Source organism: Vombatus ursinus, unplaced genomic scaffold, assembly GCF_900497805.2.
Source record: "Vombatus ursinus unplaced genomic scaffold, bare-nosed wombat genome assembly UNPS02014801.1, whole genome shotgun sequence".
Lineage (NCBI taxonomy): Eukaryota > Metazoa > Chordata > Mammalia > Diprotodontia > Vombatidae > Vombatus > Vombatus ursinus.
The window spans coordinates 16,105,767-16,128,987 of record NW_020954579.1 but is presented as its reverse complement, the minus strand read 5'-3'; the positions used below and the strand labels follow the sequence as shown (position 1 = coordinate 16,128,987).

At 40.0% G+C, this 23,221-nt stretch overlaps 1 protein-coding gene across 2 annotated transcripts in view; it reads left to right on the top strand.

The window, feature by feature from the left end:
• TMEM104 (transmembrane protein 104) overlaps nucleotides 1–23,221 on the top strand; it is an 80,361-nt gene that overhangs the window by 12,996 nt on the left and 44,144 nt on the right. Inside the window, exons 7-8 of one of the 2 annotated variants that reach the window (XM_027873401.1) lie at nucleotides 1,551–1,650; nucleotides 2,102–2,207. In XM_027873401.1, coding sequence (XP_027729202.1) covers nucleotides 1,551–1,650; nucleotides 2,102–2,207 — 206 coding nt within the window. Of the gene's footprint in view, nucleotides 1–1,550; nucleotides 1,651–2,098; nucleotides 2,208–23,221 lie in introns of both variants that reach the window. The other variant, XM_027873400.1, reaches the window with a different exon arrangement.

Sequence of the window (23,221 nt, the reverse complement as noted above, 5' to 3'; positions counted from 1 at the left end):
GAGTTCTTTTCTTTTGGCTTTTTGGTAAGGCAGTTGGGGTTAAGTGACTTGCCCAGGGTCACACAACTGGTAAGTGTCAAGTGTCTGAGGTCAGATTTGTCTTCCTGACTCCACAGCCAGAGCTCTATCCACTTCAACACCTAGCTGCCCCTGAAGACCAAGGTTCTAACCCCAGCTCTTAACTCTAGCTGACTATGTGGCTTTTCTCTGGGCCTCAATTTTCTAATTTTTAAGCTGCAAGAGTTGAACTAGCTGATCTTAGAGGCTCCTTTCAGCCCTTCACATTGTAGTTACACCATGCTGTATTCCCTTAGAACAGGGGTTCTTAACCTGGGGGTCTGTGAACTTTTTTTAAATAATGTTTTGATAACTTTCAATACAATTAATTTCCTTTGTAATCCTATGTATTTTATTTTATACATTTAAAACATTATTCTGAAGAGTCCACAGGCTTCACCAGACTGTCAAAAGGGTCCATGATACATAAAAGGTTAAGAACCCTTGTATTAGACCCTAATCAAGCTATTTGACTGCTGGGATGACAAGCCAGTGGGGCCCTCTGACTCTCCATATTGCTCACTGTGTAGTTTCCAAGCCAGTTCTCCCAAATGTCTTTCATAAAAAGTAGGATCGCTTTCTTTCTTCCCAAACTTTTTCTCCGTTACCTATTCTCTCTTTTCTTTGCATTTGTTTTCTCCCTCCCCACTTCTACTCCCCTCCCCCCACTTCTCCTTAATTAATTGACTTGAACTATACTATATTCTTTTTAAAAAATAATTAGTGAGAGTTGAGTTCCTTCTCCCCTACTCCTGGTTTGATTGAGGAAGAATAAATGTTTTCTTATTAGCTCTTCTTTGGCTTCAGAATTCCACAGTAAAGACACCCTACCCACCCCCTTTCCCCAGCCTTGTGACTGCAACATAGTTTTCTGAAGGTGCAACTCTAACTTTGGTAGTTGACACTGATTTCTCACCTTCTGTTCTTTCTTCCCAAAGTGTCCCATCCTGATCTCGAAGACTCCACCAATTCCTAGACTACTTACCTAAGCAGAGTCTGCCTACCCCTGCCTGATATTAGGCTTTTCCTGATTTGGGAGCTGCCCCCAATTATATGGCTCTCGTCTTTCTAGTGAGATTGCTGGATCTGGGACAGATAATTATTTCCAGTATCTATCTTTCTTTGAGAAATTAGTAGATGAAACAAAGAAGATCTAGGTGTCTGGCTTAACTTAGGCTAGTTCTCATCTTTGGGGTTTTCCTTTCTAGTACTACATTAGAAACATAAGAAGAATTTCATTTTGGGAAAACTGTAGAGATATGTTTCATATTAAATGAAATTTTGGGGAAAAAAACCAAAAAGAAGTAAATGGGATGTTGTAGAGGGGATTCCTGTTCAGGTAGATTGGACTAGATGATTTTTGAGGTCCTTTGTCACTCTGAGATCCTCTGACTTGAAGGCTAAAAATTGAGCTGTTTTAAAACTTTATATATAAAGGCCTCTCTCTCAGGCTTATTGACTGATTAATTTTTTTTTTTTTTGGTCACTTTCAGTGGGAGTCAACCTGTTCTATTTTTGTATCATTATCTACCTTTATGGGGACCTAGCTATCTATGCTGCAGCTGTGCCATTATCTCTTATGCAGGTGACCTGGTGAGTGTCTACTTTTCTGCCCATTCCTCTTTTAGCCACATGGTGCCCTCTACTAGCCAAGGAACCAAGGACTAACTCAGGATCGACAGGATAGAAGCACGATGCTAAGCAATTCATTCTAAGGAGTTCCATTACTGGCTATATTACAGCTCCTTTGTAGTTTTTCTTTGTTCAGGCCACCCCTTTCCCCTCAGTCTCAAGGGAACATAGCCTCTGTCCTCTTCCTTATTGTAAAAATGACTGAGCTGATAACAGATTTCTGGGTCCTTGGGGAAAGGTACTGTAGGAATATGTGTGCGTTAAGAAGCTGAGCTTGTCTCCTGAAGGATAGCACCATCAGTTAATGAGATAAAAAAACTGACTGGTGGATTCGTGATCCATTCTCTCCAAACCATGTGGTGAAATCCACAGAGCAGTGAGGAGACTACCATTATGTTCTTTTTACCAGCAGTGCCACTGGCAATCACTCCTGTAATGTAGAAGCCAGCACCAAGTACAATGACACAGATGTGTGTTGGGGCCCCATCAGACGAATTGACGCCTACCGCATCTACCTGGTAAGTGCCCTGGCTGATGTTGCTACATCAGGCTACTATGTCTTGTGGCAGAGGGTGTTGCCTTGGGATTACCTGGGGTATTTGAAGTGCCTTAAATTTTTGGTAAAATTCCCCATGTAACAGGGTCCACACCACTTTATACCATTCATAGTCACTCGATGATACTGATGGTTTTGTTGAACAAATGATTGCTCCATCTTGGTGACAAAAGTGTATGTGCACACAGTCTCTTAGCTAACTCCAGGACCTGTGTACTTGGTTCATAGTGTTTGGGAAATTATTTACTTAGCAAAGGACCTTTAGGGTGGAGGATTTCATTTTCTAGGAATTTTGTTTTAATTCCATCATACCCCTCTGTAGCAGATATCCAAGGGATCACAGGTGTATATTGAGGTTTTGAGGTTGAAATGATCTGTCTTATCCTTGACCCTGTTTCCTGGCTATCATCAGACAGGGTCTCTAGGCAGATTTCCTATCTCCCAATCTTTCCCTTTTCCTTTCTGACAAATCCAATTAATCTTTAGACTCTCCATGATTGCTTTGTACCATAAGATGTGGGGAGGAAAAGACTGAACCATATATGAGCTGGGCTTTGCTAATAAGATTCAAAACCAGAGGCAGTTATTTATCTCTGCTTCCTTTGTGAATGACACTAAGAAATATTTCTCTTTAATTTTTGCAGCATCTCATCTATTAATATTCTTTGCTATTTCTTGGTACTCTTTGCCTGTGACACAGATTTAGATACACTAGGTGCCCTGCTGATTTGATATATAGCTACTTATTTGGTCTGGAAGGTAGGGAAAGAGAGCTGAGACTTCAGAGGAATTAGCAACTTGACTCAAAAACCATTGAACTAAAAGAAATATCATTGGATCAGGCAAACTCTGCTGTTTAAATCTAGATATGAAAGCCCCAAGTGTAATTGAGTCTCTTTTAGTTTTCCAGTTCCACCCCATAATTAAAGGCATAATTATATTGATAAGCTGTTGGTGGACCTCGTTTTTTTGCTCTCTGCATTTCTGGAGCAGTAACATGACCTGGTTTTCCTCTCTTCCATCATCAAATTGGGGCTAGGATTTTGTTTTTCAGTTGAATTGTGGCTCTGACCTATTCATTTTGGGTCTGGTGAGAATTTGGTACCAAGATAATAATTGATATTGCCTTTTGTGTTTTTCCCCCCTGCTTCCTGATATTAAGAGTGGGCAGAATAACCCCAACAGAGCAGCAGGGAGAGTTACCACGTTAGCAGCACAGCTGAGGCCCTGTTATGCTATTATCCCAAACACATCCTGCCGTGCATTTCACAAAACGCCGTCTTGATTGATAAAATTAGCAAAGGCATTAGTAACTGTAAGGGCCTATTGCAAAGCCATCTGGAGCTTTTAACTGGTGTAGACGAGTGGAAGAGTTGGTAAGAAAGGGATCTAGGAGCACATCACTGGTATCAGAATATATCAAGGAAAAAGAAACAACATGAGCACCTTAGATGAGTTTTTTCATAATTGCTTCACTGTATGCAGGGAGACTACTTAGTTGCCCCCTTCTCTCTCCCCCACCCCCTCATATTAACCCTTTTTGTACCCATCCATGTGTAAGAAGGACTCTGAACCACAGGAGTGTTAACTAATATAACTTGCCTAGTCAATTATTTAGAAGTGATATTATTGCCTTATTAAATTGCTCCTTAGCTTATTCTTATTAACCTTCCACATGATGGACACCTCCTTCCCTGAATCTCAATAACTCCTTGACCGAGACAGAAGGAACTCTTCAGGAAAGCAGACACTCATTAATTATTGCCTGCATCTTCTAGATATTGCACCTATAACTCATGAGGGTAATTGATATTAGTGCCTGCAAAAAAGTTTTTTTAAATGAGGTTTGGTGGTGGGAGGAAGCAAAAGATATTGGCTGCTTCTTTCCCCTACTGCCTCGGTTCTCCTCTTAAAGGCTTTAAATTTTCTTCTAAGCATTTTGGTGTGATTTCTTTCTCCCCTCTCCCCTCCTTTCTCTTTTGGCCAATGTCAGGAAACCTAATATGAATGAACAAAGGTGCTGAAATTTTTGCATTTTCAGAAGTTGCTTATAACTTTGGAAGAAATTTCCAAAGATGTTGAAAGTATAAAGCCTAACCCCAAACAATCTCTGCTATCTTTTGTTAGCAGAGGTTTTAGTTGCCGTCTTTGGCACTGGCTTTCTGCGTCACATCTGTGACATCTATCTATACTCTAGCTTCCTTCCCTACCAGGTGTGTCCAACAGGGCTTATAAAGTACATGGAACTCTGTGGTTAGAAGGTCCAGTAGCATCAAATAACTTCTCCTGATTATGGGACAACGGTGGTATGACCTATATATCCCCAGTCTCTCAAGGACAAAGAAATATTCATTTCCTTTGGAGACTGCTGCTGATCTTTAGATTGTTAGATATTCTAATTTTCAGAAAAGCAGTACAAATGGGTAAGGAAATTAATTTTAATTACTCCTTCAAATTATATGTTCTATGTAAACACTTGTTCCCAGGGTTAACCACAAACTTATTCTTCCTGTCTCTTCTGGATGAGTCCTTCCTTTAAAAAAAAAAAAAAGCTTTTCAGGGTCTAGTAATAACCATTGCTAGCATTGCAATTCTAGGACAAATGTTCTGTGGGGGATAAAGACTCAAAAATCACATTTTGTTATGTAATGTCCAAAAGGGCCTCTAAAAATGGTATCTACTATTTTCTGAAGCTACATTTAAGACTCACACCCAGAATAAGCATATTTAGGAATATTAAGATCCTCTCTAGACAGACACTTGCTTCTGTAACTTCTTGATTGCTGTTAACTAAAAGTAGCTCATCTGAAAGGCTATAGCTTCTAGAGGTTTTATCAATATTTTTTCCAGTCCTACACGAGCCATTGATCTCTATAGACTAGAACTTCACTCATTGCTCGTAGATGTGCTAATCATTTGACTTTTGGGCTTTAAAAATAGAGGCTTTCCAGAGTATTATGAACACTATGGGATTCTTGAACTGATATATGATATGCTGGTCTTTTACATCTGTGCTTTCCAATGGATCTGATATGAGTCAGTTTCTCCCTATTGTCCTTCCTTAGAGTAGCCACAAGGCAAGGACACTGTGATGCCAAAAGGCTTCATGAGCCATCTGAATGCTTCACTTTAAAGGGCATCCTGGAATGCCAGCCACAGCTGGAATCAACAGTAGTACAGGCTCCATAATTATCACCAGTGTGACTTATCAGTAAGATCAAGATTTGAAATCTTGACTTCTTGTGTCCCTGCCACCTATCTTATTCTCTTCCTTCTGGTTTAAATGGATAAGTATTGAATGGTACATCCTTTCAGAGACTTGTCTCTAAACTTGGGAAAGAGTTTGAGGAGTTTCCTATTATTTGACTTTGTTGAACAAAAAAAATTTTTTTTAGCATTTCCTCCTTTTATGTGCAGCAAGAAGCTTGTGAATGTCACTGATGCTGTGGAATCATAAAAGCTTCCTCCAGTTGTCAGACTGTCCTGAGTACCTCCATAGTAACACAGATGTTATTTTGCTCTGGTCTAGGACAGTGCTAAGTGATTTTCTTTTCTTTTCTCGTATCTCCATTGTTTCCCTTTCCTTCACTCCCATCCCCTGCCTAGGATCCTCCCCTCCTCACAGGGAGTATCAAAGAGAACTCCTCGAAGAACTGTAGAAGTAAGTGGGGACTCTGTAGGTACTTCAGGCTCATCACCATTGGAAAAAGATGTGGTATCCAACACTTACTGGTGAACAAATGCTGCTGGATCACAGGCAGCCCAGCGGGTACTAGCCAAGAAGAGCTAGGAGCGCAGATGGCAGAGCGGAGCTTAGCTTGGTTGGAAACCTGATTGTAAAGTGGAGGCAACGAGTAGGGTGCATTTATTGGCTCCCTTTGAGAAGTGACAAGGTCACCCCCAGCTTTCCATGCTCCTTAGAGCTCTGGAACTAGGCAGGGCAGTCCTGAGGTCTTGGGAAACACAGGACTCAGGTTACAGAGTTCAGCCTTCCAATACTGAGTTATAGCCATTGCCCGCAGCCACTGCATGTGTATTTTCTCTGGGGTTCTCTTCTGGATGGCCATTCCTTAAATAGTGAGGAATGGGGTGTCTGAGTTTAGGGGTGGGAGTGCAAAAGAGGCATGGAAGTTTGTCTTTAGCTAGAGAATTCATGGGTATGGTAGAATGTTAAGCCTGGGGTCCTTTTGTGTCTTTACTGATTATTCTCCATGAAAAGCCTCATGCCATCTCTTTGTACCATGAGCCATTTCTTTTTGCCAGCCTGGTCTTGTCTTCCATGCATAAAAATACCTAGGTAAAGTGCCTTCCACAGGATAACAGATAAAACATCTGAATGATTTTTTAGAAAATATTTTATAGAGATGGTACCACTTGAAAGTAAATGGCCTTTTTGAGGGGAAGAGGCTTGTGACCTCAGGATAGTGCTTCTCTCTGAGCTTAGAATTTTTTCCTTCTCTTAAGGACTTGTGTTTCCCAGCTAAGAATCTCAGGCCTTATGATCCTATTTTTATGATCCAAGTTTTTTTAAATGAGGTGGAATATAGCTTGCTTCTGACTGCCAGGATGTAGGATTTGGTCAGTAGGGACAGGTCATAAGGATGGTATCAAAACAGTAATCTGTTTGTATAGCCTGCTCATCCACATGATTGATTCTCTCTCTCCCTTCTTTGCCTAACCCATGCCTCCTGAATATCAAAATGGACTTTTTGGACTTAATGCAATGCTACTTGGGATAGAACATGTCTTCCAAGGACATTTGCCTTCCCCTGTTACTGCTAGGGAGGATGCTTCTCCCTGTGTTCTGTCTCAGCCACTGTGCCCTGGGGCTATGGCATCTGCTAATAAGTGGGTCACAGCTGCCTTCAGTCGAATATTCTTACTGATTTTGGAGCAGAAGTGGTCCTAGAGGCCTTTAGGACCAGTCGAGGAATGAAACAAGCAACAGGTTTTTCAGAGTGTGTGCAAGGTATAATAGAGATTTCACCAGAGATGGGAAATCAAACAATTGAGACCGAGTTGGATGAGGAAACTAAGTCCACAAGTAGAGCTAGGTGGGAAACTTCCTACAGGTGGGATGTGGCTGTCGCTGTGGTCCCAAAGGGTTTATTCCTTTGGAAAAGAGAGACTAGCTTTTTATTTTGAAACCAGAGCCCTTTACTCACCATTTTGTGGAATAGAGTCCATTAAGTAAGAATTATATTTTGTGTTGATTGGTTCCTCTTTGATCTAGCAACTCTTATGCTTAAAATCGCATAGACTTGATCAGGACTTTAGTCATTCACTCCAGAGTTGTAGGATTATCATTAATTGGAATATTTCTTCAAGTTCCTGACCCTTACACTCAACTCAAATGAAAATATATGCAATCTGAAACCAAGCCAGAGTATATTTTCTTAAACAGAAAATTTGTGATGGGAGGAGACTAACAGAGTCTGAAGTTGAGAAGTTAATGTGTCTTGCATTGCCCCTCATTTCTTTCCCTTCCACCCACGCATGTACCATCAAATTTTCTGTTTGTCAGCTAGCTCAAAAAGGTTCTTCCTAGCAGAAGAAAAGGAGAGTGAAAATGGAAGATATAACTGGTCAAACTTTGTGTGCTGTGATTGGGAATCTCTGAGGATTTTTATTTTTGGTAGCTCTTTAGTGTCTGGTTATTTTCTGTTTCCTGCCAACCACAAGGTTCAAGCATATCATTATGAGCATCTGGACTGGTGTACTCATCCAAGATGCAGCTTGACATCAGAGTTGCTGAACCCTGAACACCTTTCTTTCCATCAGACTGCATCTCAGGGAGAAGTTTTCCTGCAGTCTACCAATATATTCACCTGTTAACCAAAGATGGAAAGCCATGTTTCCAAACACCTACATGACTATGTGACTAGTTTTGAGACATTTAGCTGGTGTTCTCTTTTGGGGGACAGGTGTATCAGTATCAGGGACAGGGCTATGTTTTTTTTTTGGTAGAAGTTTTCTGTTTGCTTCCTAATGAGAAGAATGGTTTCTTGTTAGCTTTTTCCTCTCCCTTTTTTTTTCCTCCCTTTTCCTGCCCATTTCTAAATAAAGTCCACATTATCTTGTCACTCATTCTCAACAGTGGAATCTTTCTATAGGCTTCTGCCAAGGGATTGTGAACTTGCCTCTTTGTCTAGTCAACAGAACTGTTGGTGAGAGGCCTGATCCCCAGGTGATTGCTTATGCACTACTCTCGTACCATTCCTTTGATGCCTTTCTAGCTCTGTGCCCAGTAGATACTGGCTCAAGACCACCGTCATCCTAAGGAGTGTGCATTTATCTGCTGGTGTAGGCCACCATGGGTTCTCCATCCTGAGTTTGTGTCCCCTTTTCTGCCTGTTTGGAATGTTTTTTCAAGCTTTCCCTGTTTTTATTTTTTTAACAGTTTTCAGGAACATGGTTTCTGCTTACCAGCATTAAACCTGCTTGTCCTACCTCGAAAATGACTGATACCTGGTGTCCCAGTCCAGAGAAAAGCATGCGTTTCTCCATTCCAATTTTACTCAACTTTCTGAAAAGATAACTCCTTTCTCTACTTCCTTTAAAAATAATTGTTTCTGGGGCAGCTAGGTGGCTCAGTGGATAGAGCACTGGCCCTGGAGTCAGGAGGACCTGAGTTCAAATCCAGCCTCAGATACTTAACACTAACTAGCTGTGTGACCTTGGGCAAGTCACTTAACCCCATTGCCTAGCCAAAAGGAAAAAAAAATAATAATTGTTTCTTCAGCCTCCATTCCCCTTACCTCTTCTCATATAGCAAAGTGAATTGTAAGATATCTCTTTACTCACCTCAGACCCTCTTTCCCACCCCTGGCCTCTACCCCAATATAATTTTCTCTTTGCATAACTAGGCTAACCCACCTTTACCTCAGTGTGGTGGGTTACTTGCCCCCTTCTGGGCTTGATGACATTCCACTAGCAAAGTAGGTGAAGTCTAAACTTAAAAAACAAAAATTATGTGGTTATTTGTTGTTAGAAAATAATTCTTTGCTTTATAAAAGGATTTATGCTTTCCTTTTGCATCTACAATAATTTTTTTTAAAAACTTGATTTTCATAAAATTTTTTCAGAATAAATCTGTTGTATAAAACGGGAGATGAACCTGTGGTTTTTGTCTTGGAGTGGATGTTTCTGACAGAGGTATAAAAATAATCAAAGTTGTAACTCTCATAATTGAAAAAGCCAAAACAGGATTGGGGTTATGACCCCTTATATAGTCCAACTAAGAAATACTAGCGTAGGCATAGCAGAGCCAGGAAAGCAATATGAAGTTTGTTATATATACCCACCACACATGGACAGACCAATTTAGTTGATCTGCCTCCAAATTTCTCTCTATGGGGAATGTTCATCCCTGCTGGGAACCTTCTGTATCATGTTTTTCCAGGACCCTTTTTACTTTTCAGTCTTACCCTGAGCTTCTCCCATTGTGCAAGCTAGGCAATCAGGGATGAAACCTAGGATTTCTCTCTCCTAGGCTATTGCTGATCTCTGACCTATACCTGTTTTCTTCAGGGATACACATCATTTTTCCCTTTTCCCAGCTTTGTTCTTAGCAACCCCCTCACACCCTCAAACACTGAAACCTGAACCAACCTTATGCTCAAAATTTCCCTTTGTTCCTGGAAAATATCATTTCTGGGTATAAGGCTAAACTTGACTTCTCATACTAAAGCCCACTCTAGCTTCATAGTTCTTGTTCTGAGTAAGTATTAAGAAATGTTCTTGATCCACAGGGCTTAAAAATTATTGAGTTTTGCTCTCCTCTTCATTGAACTATATCCAGAGGGATGTGTAAGATAGAGGGACATTCTGATTGAAGAGCTTCCCAGAGCCTCAGTAGTATTAAGTTAAAGACAAAATTTACTTTCAAATAAGACTTGAATGCTTATATTCTACTGGCGTTTACATCCTTTCCAACCAGAAGTGCTATCCCATTAGGTTGTGATACATAAATAGACGTTATCAAATGAGAATAACCTATGTGAAAACACTTTGAAGTCATGAAGCACTAAATCAGTCAGTCAGTAAGCATTTATTAAGTGCTCGCTATGTACATGCCAGGCACTGTGTTGAGCACTGGACACATCATATACTTAGGTTAAATATATGCATTCCTAGGCCAGGGATAATGTTTTGTTTAGTGCTTTGCATATAGTAGTTATATAATAAATGTTTGTCGAATTTAGCCAGTTGAGGAAGTGTCAAAGAAAGGATTTGAAAATGACAGGAAAATACATTGGATAAAGGTCTGAGCATTGAGCCCATCTGAGCATTTGGGTGCATATTCATAATAATTTATTAATTAGTGTAAGTATGGGATTCAGAAGTTTGGTTTTGAAATCCAAGACACATTTTAATAACCCAAGTATATGAAGGGCTGTTGCATAGGGTGATGCTGAATAGATGTTCTGTGTTTCTATTAAACATGCAATAGAATAGAACAAGCATAAACTGCAGAAAGGTAGATTTAACTAATATATGAGGAAGAACTTCCTGTCTGCAAGGATCGGGAGACATTACAGTATGTAACAGGTATTTAATAAATGCTTATTGATTGAATGCTTGTTGATAACAGAATATTTCTCTATGAAAACTTTTACAAATGAGATACATGACCCTCTGGAAATGTTTACGTATAAATCTACATGTAAGCAGGAGACTGACAGGGTTTTCTATTTGCAATTGGAAATAAATAAACTAAGACAGAAGAAACTTGTATGCCTCCCCACCCACTTTGTTAGAGCTAAACCCTGGACTCTTAGCCATCTGTCAAAGTATGCCAATTGAGCAGCGACCCTTCCCCCCCACCCAGAGGCTTCTCCAATATGAGTAGTCATCACCCACAGTGAATTACATCCAGAAACAAAGCAGTGGTCAGGAGCTTGCTGTACCATGTGTAGTAAACCCATCTCAAGGGAGAAGAAAGTAGACTAAGATTCACAAGTCATCTTAAGTCTTCTCTGACATGTGGCAGACAACTCTGATGCAGGAATTATCCCAGCAATAAATATTTGACAATGGTTGCCTTCAGGCTAATAGGTACCCTCATTATCCTTTGTCCCATGTTGTTGGTTGCCCTTTCTATGTGCTTTATAGTCAAACCAAATGGATTGGGGGTGGGGGGATGGAGACATTTCAGAGTATCACCTCAGGCAGGACTATAGCTTGAGTCCACTTAACAGAGTATCTCTCTGTGTCCCTCTAATAGGGAACTAATAGGCTGGATAATGTAATTTCTTAAAATTTAATCTGATGAGGATTGTTAATAAGCCAGTCTAAACTAAGGGGAAACTAAGATGTTTCCCCTTCTTCCCTACCTCCAAGGTTATTTGGTGCTGGGAAAGAATCCTATTCTGCTCTTCCGTATCTATTTCGAGGTCAGACGTCACCCTGAAGGGGGTGGAGTTAGCTCTGGCTCTGCAGTTTCTCTCTGCAGGGATTCTGTGTTTTGGGCACCTGACTTCTCTCCTTCCCCTACAAATCCAAGCATTCCCACCACTTTCTGCTCTCCCTGGAGAAATGTAATTAGGAAATTTGGAGTGAAGGAAGGTGAGAGGTCAAGGAGCCACTGACGTGATTACTTAACTAAATGCACATGCCATAAATATTGTGCCTATAAAAAATTAGATAGTAGTCAGGGAAATTGCAGGTTTCCATTTTCCTTTCCTGAAAGAATGATTCAAGAAATATATTTGTGCTGTCAAAACATGAGCTGGCTTTTGGCAATAGAACCAAGTCTCCAGGTGCCAAGACCCATAGTGCCGGCTTATAGTGACTTTTGTTCACATTCTTGGAGGCATCTGGTTTATTTCATTCTAAACACAGAAACAGGTTGAGGGGAGGGGGTTGTGATAGTGTGTTTTCCAAGTGAATTTGGTTAAGTGCCAAATTGACAGTTCTGAGGCTCTAAGCCCTCTGTTTTCTCACAGCACAGAAGGTAGAAGTGTCCTTAGTAGCAAATAATCTCTGTTCCCTTGACAATTCAATTTTCCCTTAGGAAAACTGAGTTGTAGGTTTGTTCTTACTGTTACAACTGTCACCCTGTTCCTTGGGATTTGTGGCCACATAGCACAGAGATGACCTGACACAGAGGAGGGCTGAAGTAACTGCCCCCCTCTCCCTGACCTCCCTAATTGAGGACCAGGACTGGTCACTTAGTCTTTGTATCCTCAGTGCCTAGTATATTACCTTTAACGTAGCAGGTGAATAATAAGAGCATATTGGACTGAATTGCCATCAGGCCTAAATAATATAAAAGAGATGACTTTGACTCTTTAGGGAGATTTCTTTTTTTTTTAAATAGATTTTTATTAATGTCTTTTATTTTCATATTGCCTAGATTTCCCCGTATATCCCTCCCCTCCCCAAAGAGTCATCCCTTATTAAATATATATTAAAATAGATTAAAGAATTATATAAAATTATATAAAAATATAAATATAAATTATATAAAAATATATTAAAGAATTTTAAAGAAGAAAAAGAAAAAAAAGTTCAGCAAAACTGATAGAAAAAAATCTCACATTCACCTGTGGATCCCCTGCCCTCACTTGTCCCTCAACTCTTCAGAGGAGTCGGGGAGGTGTCTCTTCATATCTCTTATTTGGGGTTAAACTTATTCTTTGTAATTTTGTGACACTGATTTTCACTGATTGTTTTAGTCATTTTGTACATTGTTTTTCTGACTCTCCTCACTATAGGGAAATTTCAAAGATGAAAGAGCAAGGAACTTTATCAGTTGAAGAAGCCCAAAGTTTTTCTGGTGTTGTGTCTTATAAACATAGCTATAATTATTGATGGGCTCTGACCTGAAGTGAACCAGGGAGATCATTACTTCACACCTCAGTATAAGATACTTTGTTCAAGTCCCATCTCTACCACACACTAGCCATGTGATCTTGGATAAATTAGATCCCTTTCCATTTCCTCACCTGTAAGATTTAAATAATTACACTACCTTTTGTTATACAGATCAATTGTGACAATGAATATAAAGTATTTTGTATTTGAAAATATGATATAAATGTAAACTGCTGTTTTTGTTCCAGATGAATCCTACAGCATCTACCCCTTTGCAGTACAAGAGGCTTGCTTGGTGCAAGTGTGTGGGGGGTATTTCCAAAGTTAGAGGATCCATTCATATCTGGTGGTATTGCCTGGACACTTAGCTCTGTAACCTACATCGTAGTGCCTCTGACCAGGTGCCACAAGCAAGGATTGTAATGGCATTTTAAGTAGTCTGTGGAGGCATACAAACAAGGAAGGAGGGCGACCACTTTCCCTGTGCTATGGGGTGCTATGGAGAGTTTACTGGTGCCAGGGTGCCCCTGGGGTAACCTATGTAGGTTGATGTAGTGGAAAGACCACTAGAGTTGGAGTCAGAATAGTCTGCCAGCTCTTCCTTCCTCTGACTACTTCGTCTTTACAGATGGGAGGTAGTAATGGCTTTTCTATTCCATGGGGGCTTACACCTAGTGGCCAGCAGTATGAGGAGTTGGTTATGGGGGGTTTTTTTGTTTGTTTTGTTTTTTGAGGCAATCAGGGTCAAGCGATTTGCCCAGGGTCACACAGCTAAGGAAGCATCTGAGGCCAGATTTGAACTCAGGTCCTCCTGCCTCCAGGGCCAGTGCTATATCCACTGCACCACCTAGCTGCCCCTGAGTTGGTTTTGTCTTGTTGAGGTTGGTTGTGCCTGGCTCTTGCTAGCTCACAAACTTGATACCAGGTAGAAACAGTGCTTGTGGGTGGCTGTTACTGCATTACAATTGTCTTGGTACAGGTGCCAACCTTTTTACTTAACCTTCCTTTCTTGTTACCCTGAGAGCTGTTGATTTCTCGGAGAGCTCAGCAGCATATGAAAGCCACTCGATTATTCTCAATTCAAAGTAAAGCTAGGCCCGTCCTCTCTTCATTAGCAGCATCTGTTACTCCTTCATGATTGATGCCAATCCAGGGCCTGACCTATGGCAGAGTTCAGGGAAATACGGAGCAGCTACGTAGGAAGACGGAATGGGAGGGGAACATAATTAAGAGATCCTCACAGCATCACAGAACTTTAGAAAGGGAAGGGATCTTAGTGGCCTTCTAGTGTGACCCATGCTCAAGAGGAATCTCCACTATAGTGTGCCTGATAAATGGCTATCTGGCTTCTTCTAGACCTTCACTGAGGAGAAATCCATTAGCTTCTGAGGTAGCCTGTTCAGTTTTTGGAATTATTAGGAAATTTTTCCTTTAAACCTAAATTTGTAACTTCTACCAGTTATTCCTGGTTCTGCCTTCTGGGCCAAAAGAGAACAAGTCTAATCTCTCTTTCACATGATAACCCTTTATGTCCTTGAATACAACTGTCATGAAACCCTGAATTTTTTATTTTCCTGGCTAAACATTCCCCTGTTCCTTCAACTACCCCTTATATGAAATAGGTTCAAGGCACATCACCATACTCACTGCCCTGATCTGAATGCTCTCCAGTTTATCTATGTTCTTTTTTTTTCCTTTTTTTTTTTTTTTTTGGAGACTGGGTCTGCCTCTCTCTTCAGGCTGAAAGTGCAGTGGCCATTCACAAGTCTGATCCCCACTGCTGATTGGCACAGGTGCTTTGATCTGCTGTGTTTCTGACCTGGGCCAGCTTGCAATTATCCCTCAACCCTCAAAGGGTTCACCATATTTGTGCCAGTGTGGATACCAAATTGACTTAGTGTCCTGCAGCTTAGAACTCCTGATCTCAATCTGACTACCAGCTTCAACCTTCCCAGTTGCAGGGGTTGGGATTACAAGTGTGCAGCACCATACATGGCTATCACTAGCCTCTTAAAATGTGGTGCCTAGAACTGAATACAGTACTCCAGAGGAGGTCTGACCAGGGCAGAGCATGGAGGGACTATCCCCTCCTTCATTCCCAGAAGCTGTGATCTCTTTAGTGTAGCCCAGGAATGAATTAGCCTTTTATTTTGGCTGCCACATCACATTGCTGATTTGTATTGAGTTTACAATCCACTAAAACACTCTGATCTTTTTCAGACTGCCAACTAACTGTGCTTCTCCCTAACCTGTACTTGCACAGTTGATTTTTTTTTAAAACTCAGATATAAAATTTTACATATTGAATTTCATCTCAGTGGATTTAGCCTAATGATCTTGCCTGTCAAAATATTGTTGGATCTGATCCCTATCATCCACTGTGTAGGCTGTCATTTCCAGCTTGTGTCATCTTCAGATTTGATAAGCTTGTCTTTTATGCTTTCATCCAAGGTAGACAGGGATAAGCCAAGATCCCTAGGCTCCATTGGAGACCTTCTGCCAATTGACAACATCATTTGTCACTACTCTTTGTCTGGTCAGTTCTAAATCTATCTAGTTGTATTGTTTATTCCACACCTCTCCATCTTTTCTATAAGAATAGTATAAGACACCTTTTGTGAAATGCTTTTTTTCATAAATTATATCTATAGCATTACCCTTACCTACTTGCTTGTTTAGTAACTGTAGCCCCCAGAGGACCTGGGTTTAAATTATAGAATTACCAGGGTAACAAGAACTGTAACATAATAGCAAAAAGAACTTTAAGGGGATAAGTTCACATTTCCAGCAGCAGGGGAAACTTCTGGTGAAGACACTGCAGAATGGCTTCTTGTATCACTGACCTAATTCATGTAGAGGCTTCAGAGAGTCAATTCGGGAAGTCTCTTTGTTCAAACTACCTCTAGTTATGTTACCTCGAGAGCTACTAGCTCTCTAATCATTTGTTATAGATAAGTGAGTTCTGCTGGTCACTTTGTAGCTGAGCAGGTATTACATATAGGGAATTCTGCTAGCCAGTTTCAAATAGCAGTCATTACTTTAGCTGACACTAAGAGGGACTTTTTGTTCACCGTATCTTTCCTATAAAATGTCATACATATTCCCTGTCTGTTATGATAATATTGTCAAAAAAGGAAATGGAATTAGGTTGGCATGGCCTGGTCTTGCTGAAGCCATATTGGTAGTTTATAATTACTCTCTTTTCAAGAATTTTCCCAGGAATTGAAATCAAGTTCACTGTCCTATTGTTTACATGTTCTGTTAACTTCCATTTTTTGAAAATTGAGACATTTGCTTTTCTTCAGTTCTATGATGTCTCTCCTGTTCTCCATGATCTTTGAAATATCACTACTGTTTAGTAGTCATATCCACCAGTTCTTTTAGCACCTAAGAATGTAACTCATCTGAGCCAGGTGACTTGAATTCATCAAGGATATAAGGTGCTCTTACAATCAAATGGACTCTTCAAAAAAATTCAAAACATCATTGTAGTCTCCACTCCAGGAGTAGATATAAACTCTGCTGCTTGGAATTTAGAGAACGTCATAATCTGACTTTGATCAGCATTTTCAGATTATTCGTGCTATACATCATTATACAGTCTATGTTTTATCCAGATGACAACTGGCTGTTTTGTTTGGCTGTTTTTTAATTTAACTTGTCGTTATACTTCTGGATTTTGTGCCTTCACACACACACACACACACACACACACACACACACACACACACACACACAAGATGGGCTTACAATCTCCTTCCTTATCTTCATTATCAAATCCCTGTTAGTCATTTTTGTTCTGTCATTTCCAGTGCAAAGATCATTCTGCTTGTCAGAGAAGCAAAATAAAAATTGGATAGTTCTGCCTTTCTGTTGTTAATTACCATCACTCCATGCACCCCAACAGTGCTTTCTCCTGATTCTCTCTTAGCTTAAAAAAAATCTTATTTTTGTCATCCTTTGCTTTCCTATCCAACCTTAGCTTATTCTAAGTTCGAGTACTCCTGACACCATTTTTGCAGGACTTTGTCATGTTTTTATATTGATTCTATTATCTTTTCTTTCTGACATCTCTATATAACGTTAAAAATCTGAGTTGGTTGGTGAGTTCCCTGTGTAGCCACATGTCTTTTCAGATAATTCCCATTTTTTCTCATTGGAGTTCCTTCCCTTCCTCTTCTGCATGACATTTTTCCAGTTGTCTAGTCAATTCTAAATCCATCTAGTTGTATTGTTTATTCCATATCTCTCCATCTTTTCTATAAGAATAGTATAAGATACCTTTTAAGAAAGCTTTCCTTTAATACTCAAGACTTTTTTTCCTTTTTGAAGTCCTGCTTCTGTTCTTTTTAGGAATATTTCATTGTTCCTCTCAACTTGGAGTACAGAAAGGCATCTTTCAAGTCTCTTTGACTTCTCCTTTAGAAGGAAGAAAGATCATTATATACTTGCAGCTTAGTAACTTGGCAGTAGTAGAAATGTTGTACAGTCACTGAAAAACTCACTCTCTGATTTAGATTCTCAGCCTTTAAAAAAAACTACCTGTTGTTAGACCTTACCTCCTAAACACCTATTAGGGCCTTTTCAGCTTTTTAACACCTCTTAGTAACTAAGTTGGGGCACACCCAGTTCCATTTCCTTAGTAATAACAGCAGCATTAGAGGCACTAGGCTACTTTTTGTCGATTTTCAGATTAAGCCATTATTTGTTAAGCCAGTTCATCTGATTCAGTAATAACTTTTCTTATTTATTTTGCCAACTGCCTCATCATTTTTATTTTTCTTGAGTCCTTCTTCTTGAATCATTCAGGACCTTATTCCTGGATCTTCCTGGATATTTGCTTTTTTTTCTTCAGTCTTCTGTCACAGAAACCAGAAGTAGAATCTGATCCTAGAGATTCTTTTTTTCCTTCAAGTCCAAACCCCTCCAAATCACTTTTACAATTTCCTTCTCCTCATTCAGGTCAAGTCCTCTTGTCTGCTTCTTTTCCCACAATCTGCTGCCATAGAAGCTGTGCTACCAATTCAGTGCTAATCTGCTTTCCTGATTCTACCACATCTTTGGTGATTAGAAAGCAGACAGGAAGAGAGAAGTAGGTGGCCTCTTTTTCCTTCTTTCAAGTAAAACTGTGACTTGTCCTCAATTTTACCCCCATCCTTTAACTACCACTTGTGCTATCATTAGCTTGATTTCTCTGTCCCTCCCCTTCTCTTTATTGACAAGTAGAGATCTTTTAAAATGGTATAACAATCTGATTTTCATGATTACATGTGTAGGGGATGTTGAACGTATTTTCCATTTTTTTTTCCATTTTCTGTTTATAAGGATTTAGAATAGAATTCTTTCTAAAGCCTGCTTGCTAAGATCATTAAATGAATGGATCCTTCTCCCTCCCTCCCTCCCTCCTTCCATCCTTTCTTCCTTCTGCCCTGCTTTCCTATCCCAGGCTGAAAGGGCAGCAGCCACTCCTGGGCCCGTTCCCAGTGCTGATCAGTATGGAAGCTTTAACCTGCTCCATTTTACCTACCTGGGTCAGGTCTCCCCTTCTTCAGTAGCTTGGTGGCCCTCCACTTTCAGAGATCACTGTAGTGGTACCATATTTGGTATATACATCTGATCAGCTTTCTCCCTATTGCAGCTCAGAACTCTTGAACTCAAGGGATCTAACATGTGAGGCTGAGGCCTCCCCAGCAGCAGGCTGAGTGTCACCATAACCAGTTTTTCTCACCCCCCCCCCCCCCCCATCTTTGGCATCATGCCATCTGGTTTTTCAGCCATGAGAATAGCTGACCCAAGAGCAAGATTATGAAATCTTTCCCTCCCTGCCACCACCTTCCCCCTACCCTACCAAGGAAGCAAACCTTGATGACAGATCAGAGAGGACTTTTCTTTGGGTTCTTAGGCAGTATAATAAAAAGCCTCAGGAGGGCAAAAGCTTCCCTGTAGTGATGACAGGTCATAGTGCTAGCATTTCAGTGGCTCCTGAGAAGCACTGAAGTTTGTAGACATGGCAGTTGGGAGTGAGGGTTCTATTTCAGGGACAGAACTGTTCTCTCACCCCCATCTGCAACACTGTCACCGCCTGACCATTCCCTAAGCTAAAGCATTTAGGTGGTGATATAGATACCGGGTTTGTGGTATTTCAGGCTTCCAGAGACTGGGACAGAGAAGAGATTGTGGTGCGAATATGTAGACTAGCTGATCACATGCTACTGAGCTCTAGTGTGTGAGCTCAGGAAAGACACATGCTCCTTAGAATATGCCATTTGTTACATTTCTCTCAATCTTATTCCTCTTAAGAGCTGTCTGTAGGGGTATAAATATTTACCAGCCTCCACATTGCAACACAGAATCTTTTGTGTCAGTTCTGTTACCTTGTTCTAAGGGCTCTGTCCCAAGGGACACTTGAATGATCTGATGACATTTGGCTACCCATGTAGCCCCTTTTCACAAAGATTTCAAGGTAAACATTTTAAGTCAGTCAATTCTAGTGAGAGTTGAGACCCAGATTTTAGCTGTAATCGCAGCCTAGGCTATATGACTTAGTCCAAAATATCTGGCCTTATTGTGTGTTCTGCTTTGCCATCTATTAAATAAGGGAAAGGTATTATTTCCTTTACAGGACTTTAATGAGGATAAGTAAAAATTGGTGCTATTGGCAGGCAGAAGAGATTTCAGTCTGTTGGGGTCATATATTCTACAAATTTAAAAAGTGTTTTATTGATATCTTTCATCTTTACATCTCAATCATTTCCCCCCTTCCAACCTGAACACCTCCCCTGACAAAAAACAATTAAGCAAAATACATATAAAGAAGCCCTGTTCTCCTAGTAGTCCAACTTCTCTGCCATAAGGAAGAAGGAATATTTTATTATTCTCTTCTCCAGGAACAGGCTTCCACTGATTTTTCTATTGCTCAGAGATCAATTTTCTTTCAGTGAGCTTTCCGTTTACCTTGTTAATGTATTTATATGTATTATTCCCTTGGTTCTACTTGTTTTTCTTTGTATCAGTTTATGCAACTCTTTGTATTTCTCTGAAATCCTCTTCATCATTTCTTAATGCACAATAATATTCCATTGCAGTCATATACCATAATTATTTTTAACCATTTCCCAATCAATAGGAACTCATTTTATTTCTAGTTTCTTACTGCTGAAGAATGTCACTATATATATTTTGATGTATATTGAACCTTTGATTCTGTCTTTTTCTTCCTTGAGGTATAGGCCCAGTAGTGGGATAATTTAGAAAGTTTTCTTATGCAGTTCCAAATTGAAATTTAGAATGATTGGGCCACTTCACAAAGAGTACATTGGTGTGCTTGTCTCCCTATAGTCCTTTCAGCATTTTGATTGTTCCTATCTTTTTAAATCTGTTCATTTACATGAAGTGAGGTGAAACCCAGAGTTGTTTTCATTTGTATTTCTTACATAAGTGATAGGGAGACTATTTTCATGTGTTCATTTGTAGTTTTTTTTTTTGTTTTTTGTTTTTTTTTGCTTTTTGGTGAGGCAATCAGGGTTAAGTGACTTGCCCAGGGTCACACAGCTAGTATGTGTCATGTGTCTGAGACTGGATTTGAACTCACGTCCTCCTGACTCTAAAGCCAGAGCTCTATCCACTGCGCCATCTAGCTGCCCTGCACTGTGCCACCTAGCTGCCCCTCATTTGTAGTTTATAAATATTTTGAAAACACTTCATATCCTTTGACTATTTAGCTTTTGGGAAATTCATACGTTTTTCTATGGGAATCGATTAGATGTCTATGATGGTTGGGAAGGGAGGGAGTTGGAGAATGGAGTAAAGGCAGTACAGGAAAGGGAAGGAAGTCAGTCAAAAGCAAGTTTTGATTCAATTCAGAGCACTTCTGGTTCTTCTTCCTAGGATTGTGCTTCATCCTAGCTATAGTTAGATAAAAAGAAGTTGAGGTTTTCAGGAGACCTGGGGAGGTTTGTAGCTGTCAAATTAGTCAAGGGTTGCTTTGCTGTCAACACATTTAGTGGAGAAACTCAACATTAAACCCAAGAGCCACCTGCCAAATGACCTCAACCACTGCCATGTTGACAGGCCTGTATCTCTGGGGATGCCAGTAGATGTCACCCAGATTCCTCAGGAGTTGCTAAGTGATGCTCTGTTGGCTGTTGACTGTCCTGCAGTCAGGCCTTTCATCTCCTTGTAGACTTCAAACTGTGTAAGCTAGCTCAGAGCAGTCCTGGAAACTCTCAGCTCACATCAGAACTGCCACTTTATTGACAATCATACTCAAGCAGTTGTTTCCCTCAGCTCTATTCAAAGAGACTTCTTTCTCCTTTTTTCTTCCTTCCTTCTTTCCTCCTAGGCAAAAATCACCAATGAACTGAATCTGCCATCTGCTAGGAAGTGTCATTGTGATTGGGTTTATGACAGCTATACTTTTGTCTTGAGGTATTCTGGGAGCCCATTATAACCTGGGAGTCCTCATCCACTTCAGTGCCTATCAACAGAGGCAGCATCAGAGACAAAACAATCATCCCTTTCTTTGGTTTCTGCCTGAAGTCTTCTCTTGGACTCATTTCTGTCAGATTCCACCCTCACTATAAAGAATATCCTCATTACTGGCAAGTACTATACACAGGTAATGCAGGACTTTAAGGATTTTAATGGCTTACTAAGTAAGAGCAGTTTGGGTAGGCCTCCTAGCATATGATCAAAGGGTTTATAGACTTTTTGTTGCAGATGAGTTAAATGTGGGAGAATCCAAATATCTCGTGCTGTAACAGTTTACAACTTTTTTGTATTTTGGCCTTTCAGTTAGGATAGCAGCATTATTTATTGAAATAACCCATGCACTTATGGTAGCCTCTGATTCTTAGCTACTTTTTATTATTTTAGCTACTTAGCTACTTTTATCATCATTATTATTATTATTATTATTATTATTTTTTTTTTTTTAGGCAGTTGGGGTTAAGTGACTTGCCCAGGGTCACACAGCTAGTACGTGTCAAGTGTTTGGTCTGAGGCCCAATTTGAACTGAGGTCCGCCTGACTTCAGGGCCAGTGCTCCATCCACTGAGCCACCTAGCTGCCCCTATCATTATTGTTAATAGCAGCTAACATTTATATAGTACTTACTATGTGCCAGGCACTGTGCTAAGCATTTTACAATTACTATGTAAGTTATTGTGTATTTGATCTTCACAACAACACTGAGAGGTAGATGCTATTATTATCCGCATTTTACAGACAAGGAAACTGAGGCAGAAGTTAAGTGACTTGTCCAGGGTCACACAGCTAATGTCTTAAGTCCAGATTTAAACTCCAGCCTTTCTGATGCAAAGCTTAGTGCTCTATCCATTGCACCACCTAGCTACTGCCGCTTTATTCATTCATATTCTGTTTCTCTCTCTCTCTCTCTCTCACTCTCTCATCTAATCACGTGGTTGCTTTAGATTTTTCTCTGTGCTGTAATCTTTAGCTTTGGAATACTATCTGACTCCCACTGATGGTTCAGTGCCTCCTCTCCCCTTTATGATGTCAGCTTCAGACATTTTATGATTTCACAACTGTCATTCAAAATAGGCTTGTATTGTTTTGCATGCTAAAGAATGGCACAGGATAACAACCTTGATTAATGGAGTAGCCATGTTGTCTTCTCACCCTGAAATAATACCCACCCTCCGAAGTTGTTATAGTCATCGATTGCATTTTTTTAATCTTCTCTATATTGACTTTGAACGAAAATATTTGATCTAATAGTTGTCTTTATTTACTCTACCCCCACCAAGTAAACAGTGTTCTGATGATTAGTAGGTGAGAGGATGGTAGCACCTGTATTATAACTAGGCTAACCATCATTATAATATATAAGAAGTTACCTAACATACCTTTGGAAATAGCAGTACCATTATTCTACAACATACTACTTAGTTCATCCATGGATATAAAATTCCATGTTTTCTCTCTATGGATATATCATTAGAGTTGGGTTTTTTTTAAGTTGGTATGTTCATTAGATATAGAAATACTGTAGAAGAATACTTCATTGCCATTAGAAATTGTCACATAGAAATCTTTATTGAACAGTTCTCTATGAAAAATCACCTATACAGCTAAGATAAAATGGGCTGTATTAGGTGCCATCCTGCATCATCATATCACAAGTTTAGGGCATATAGG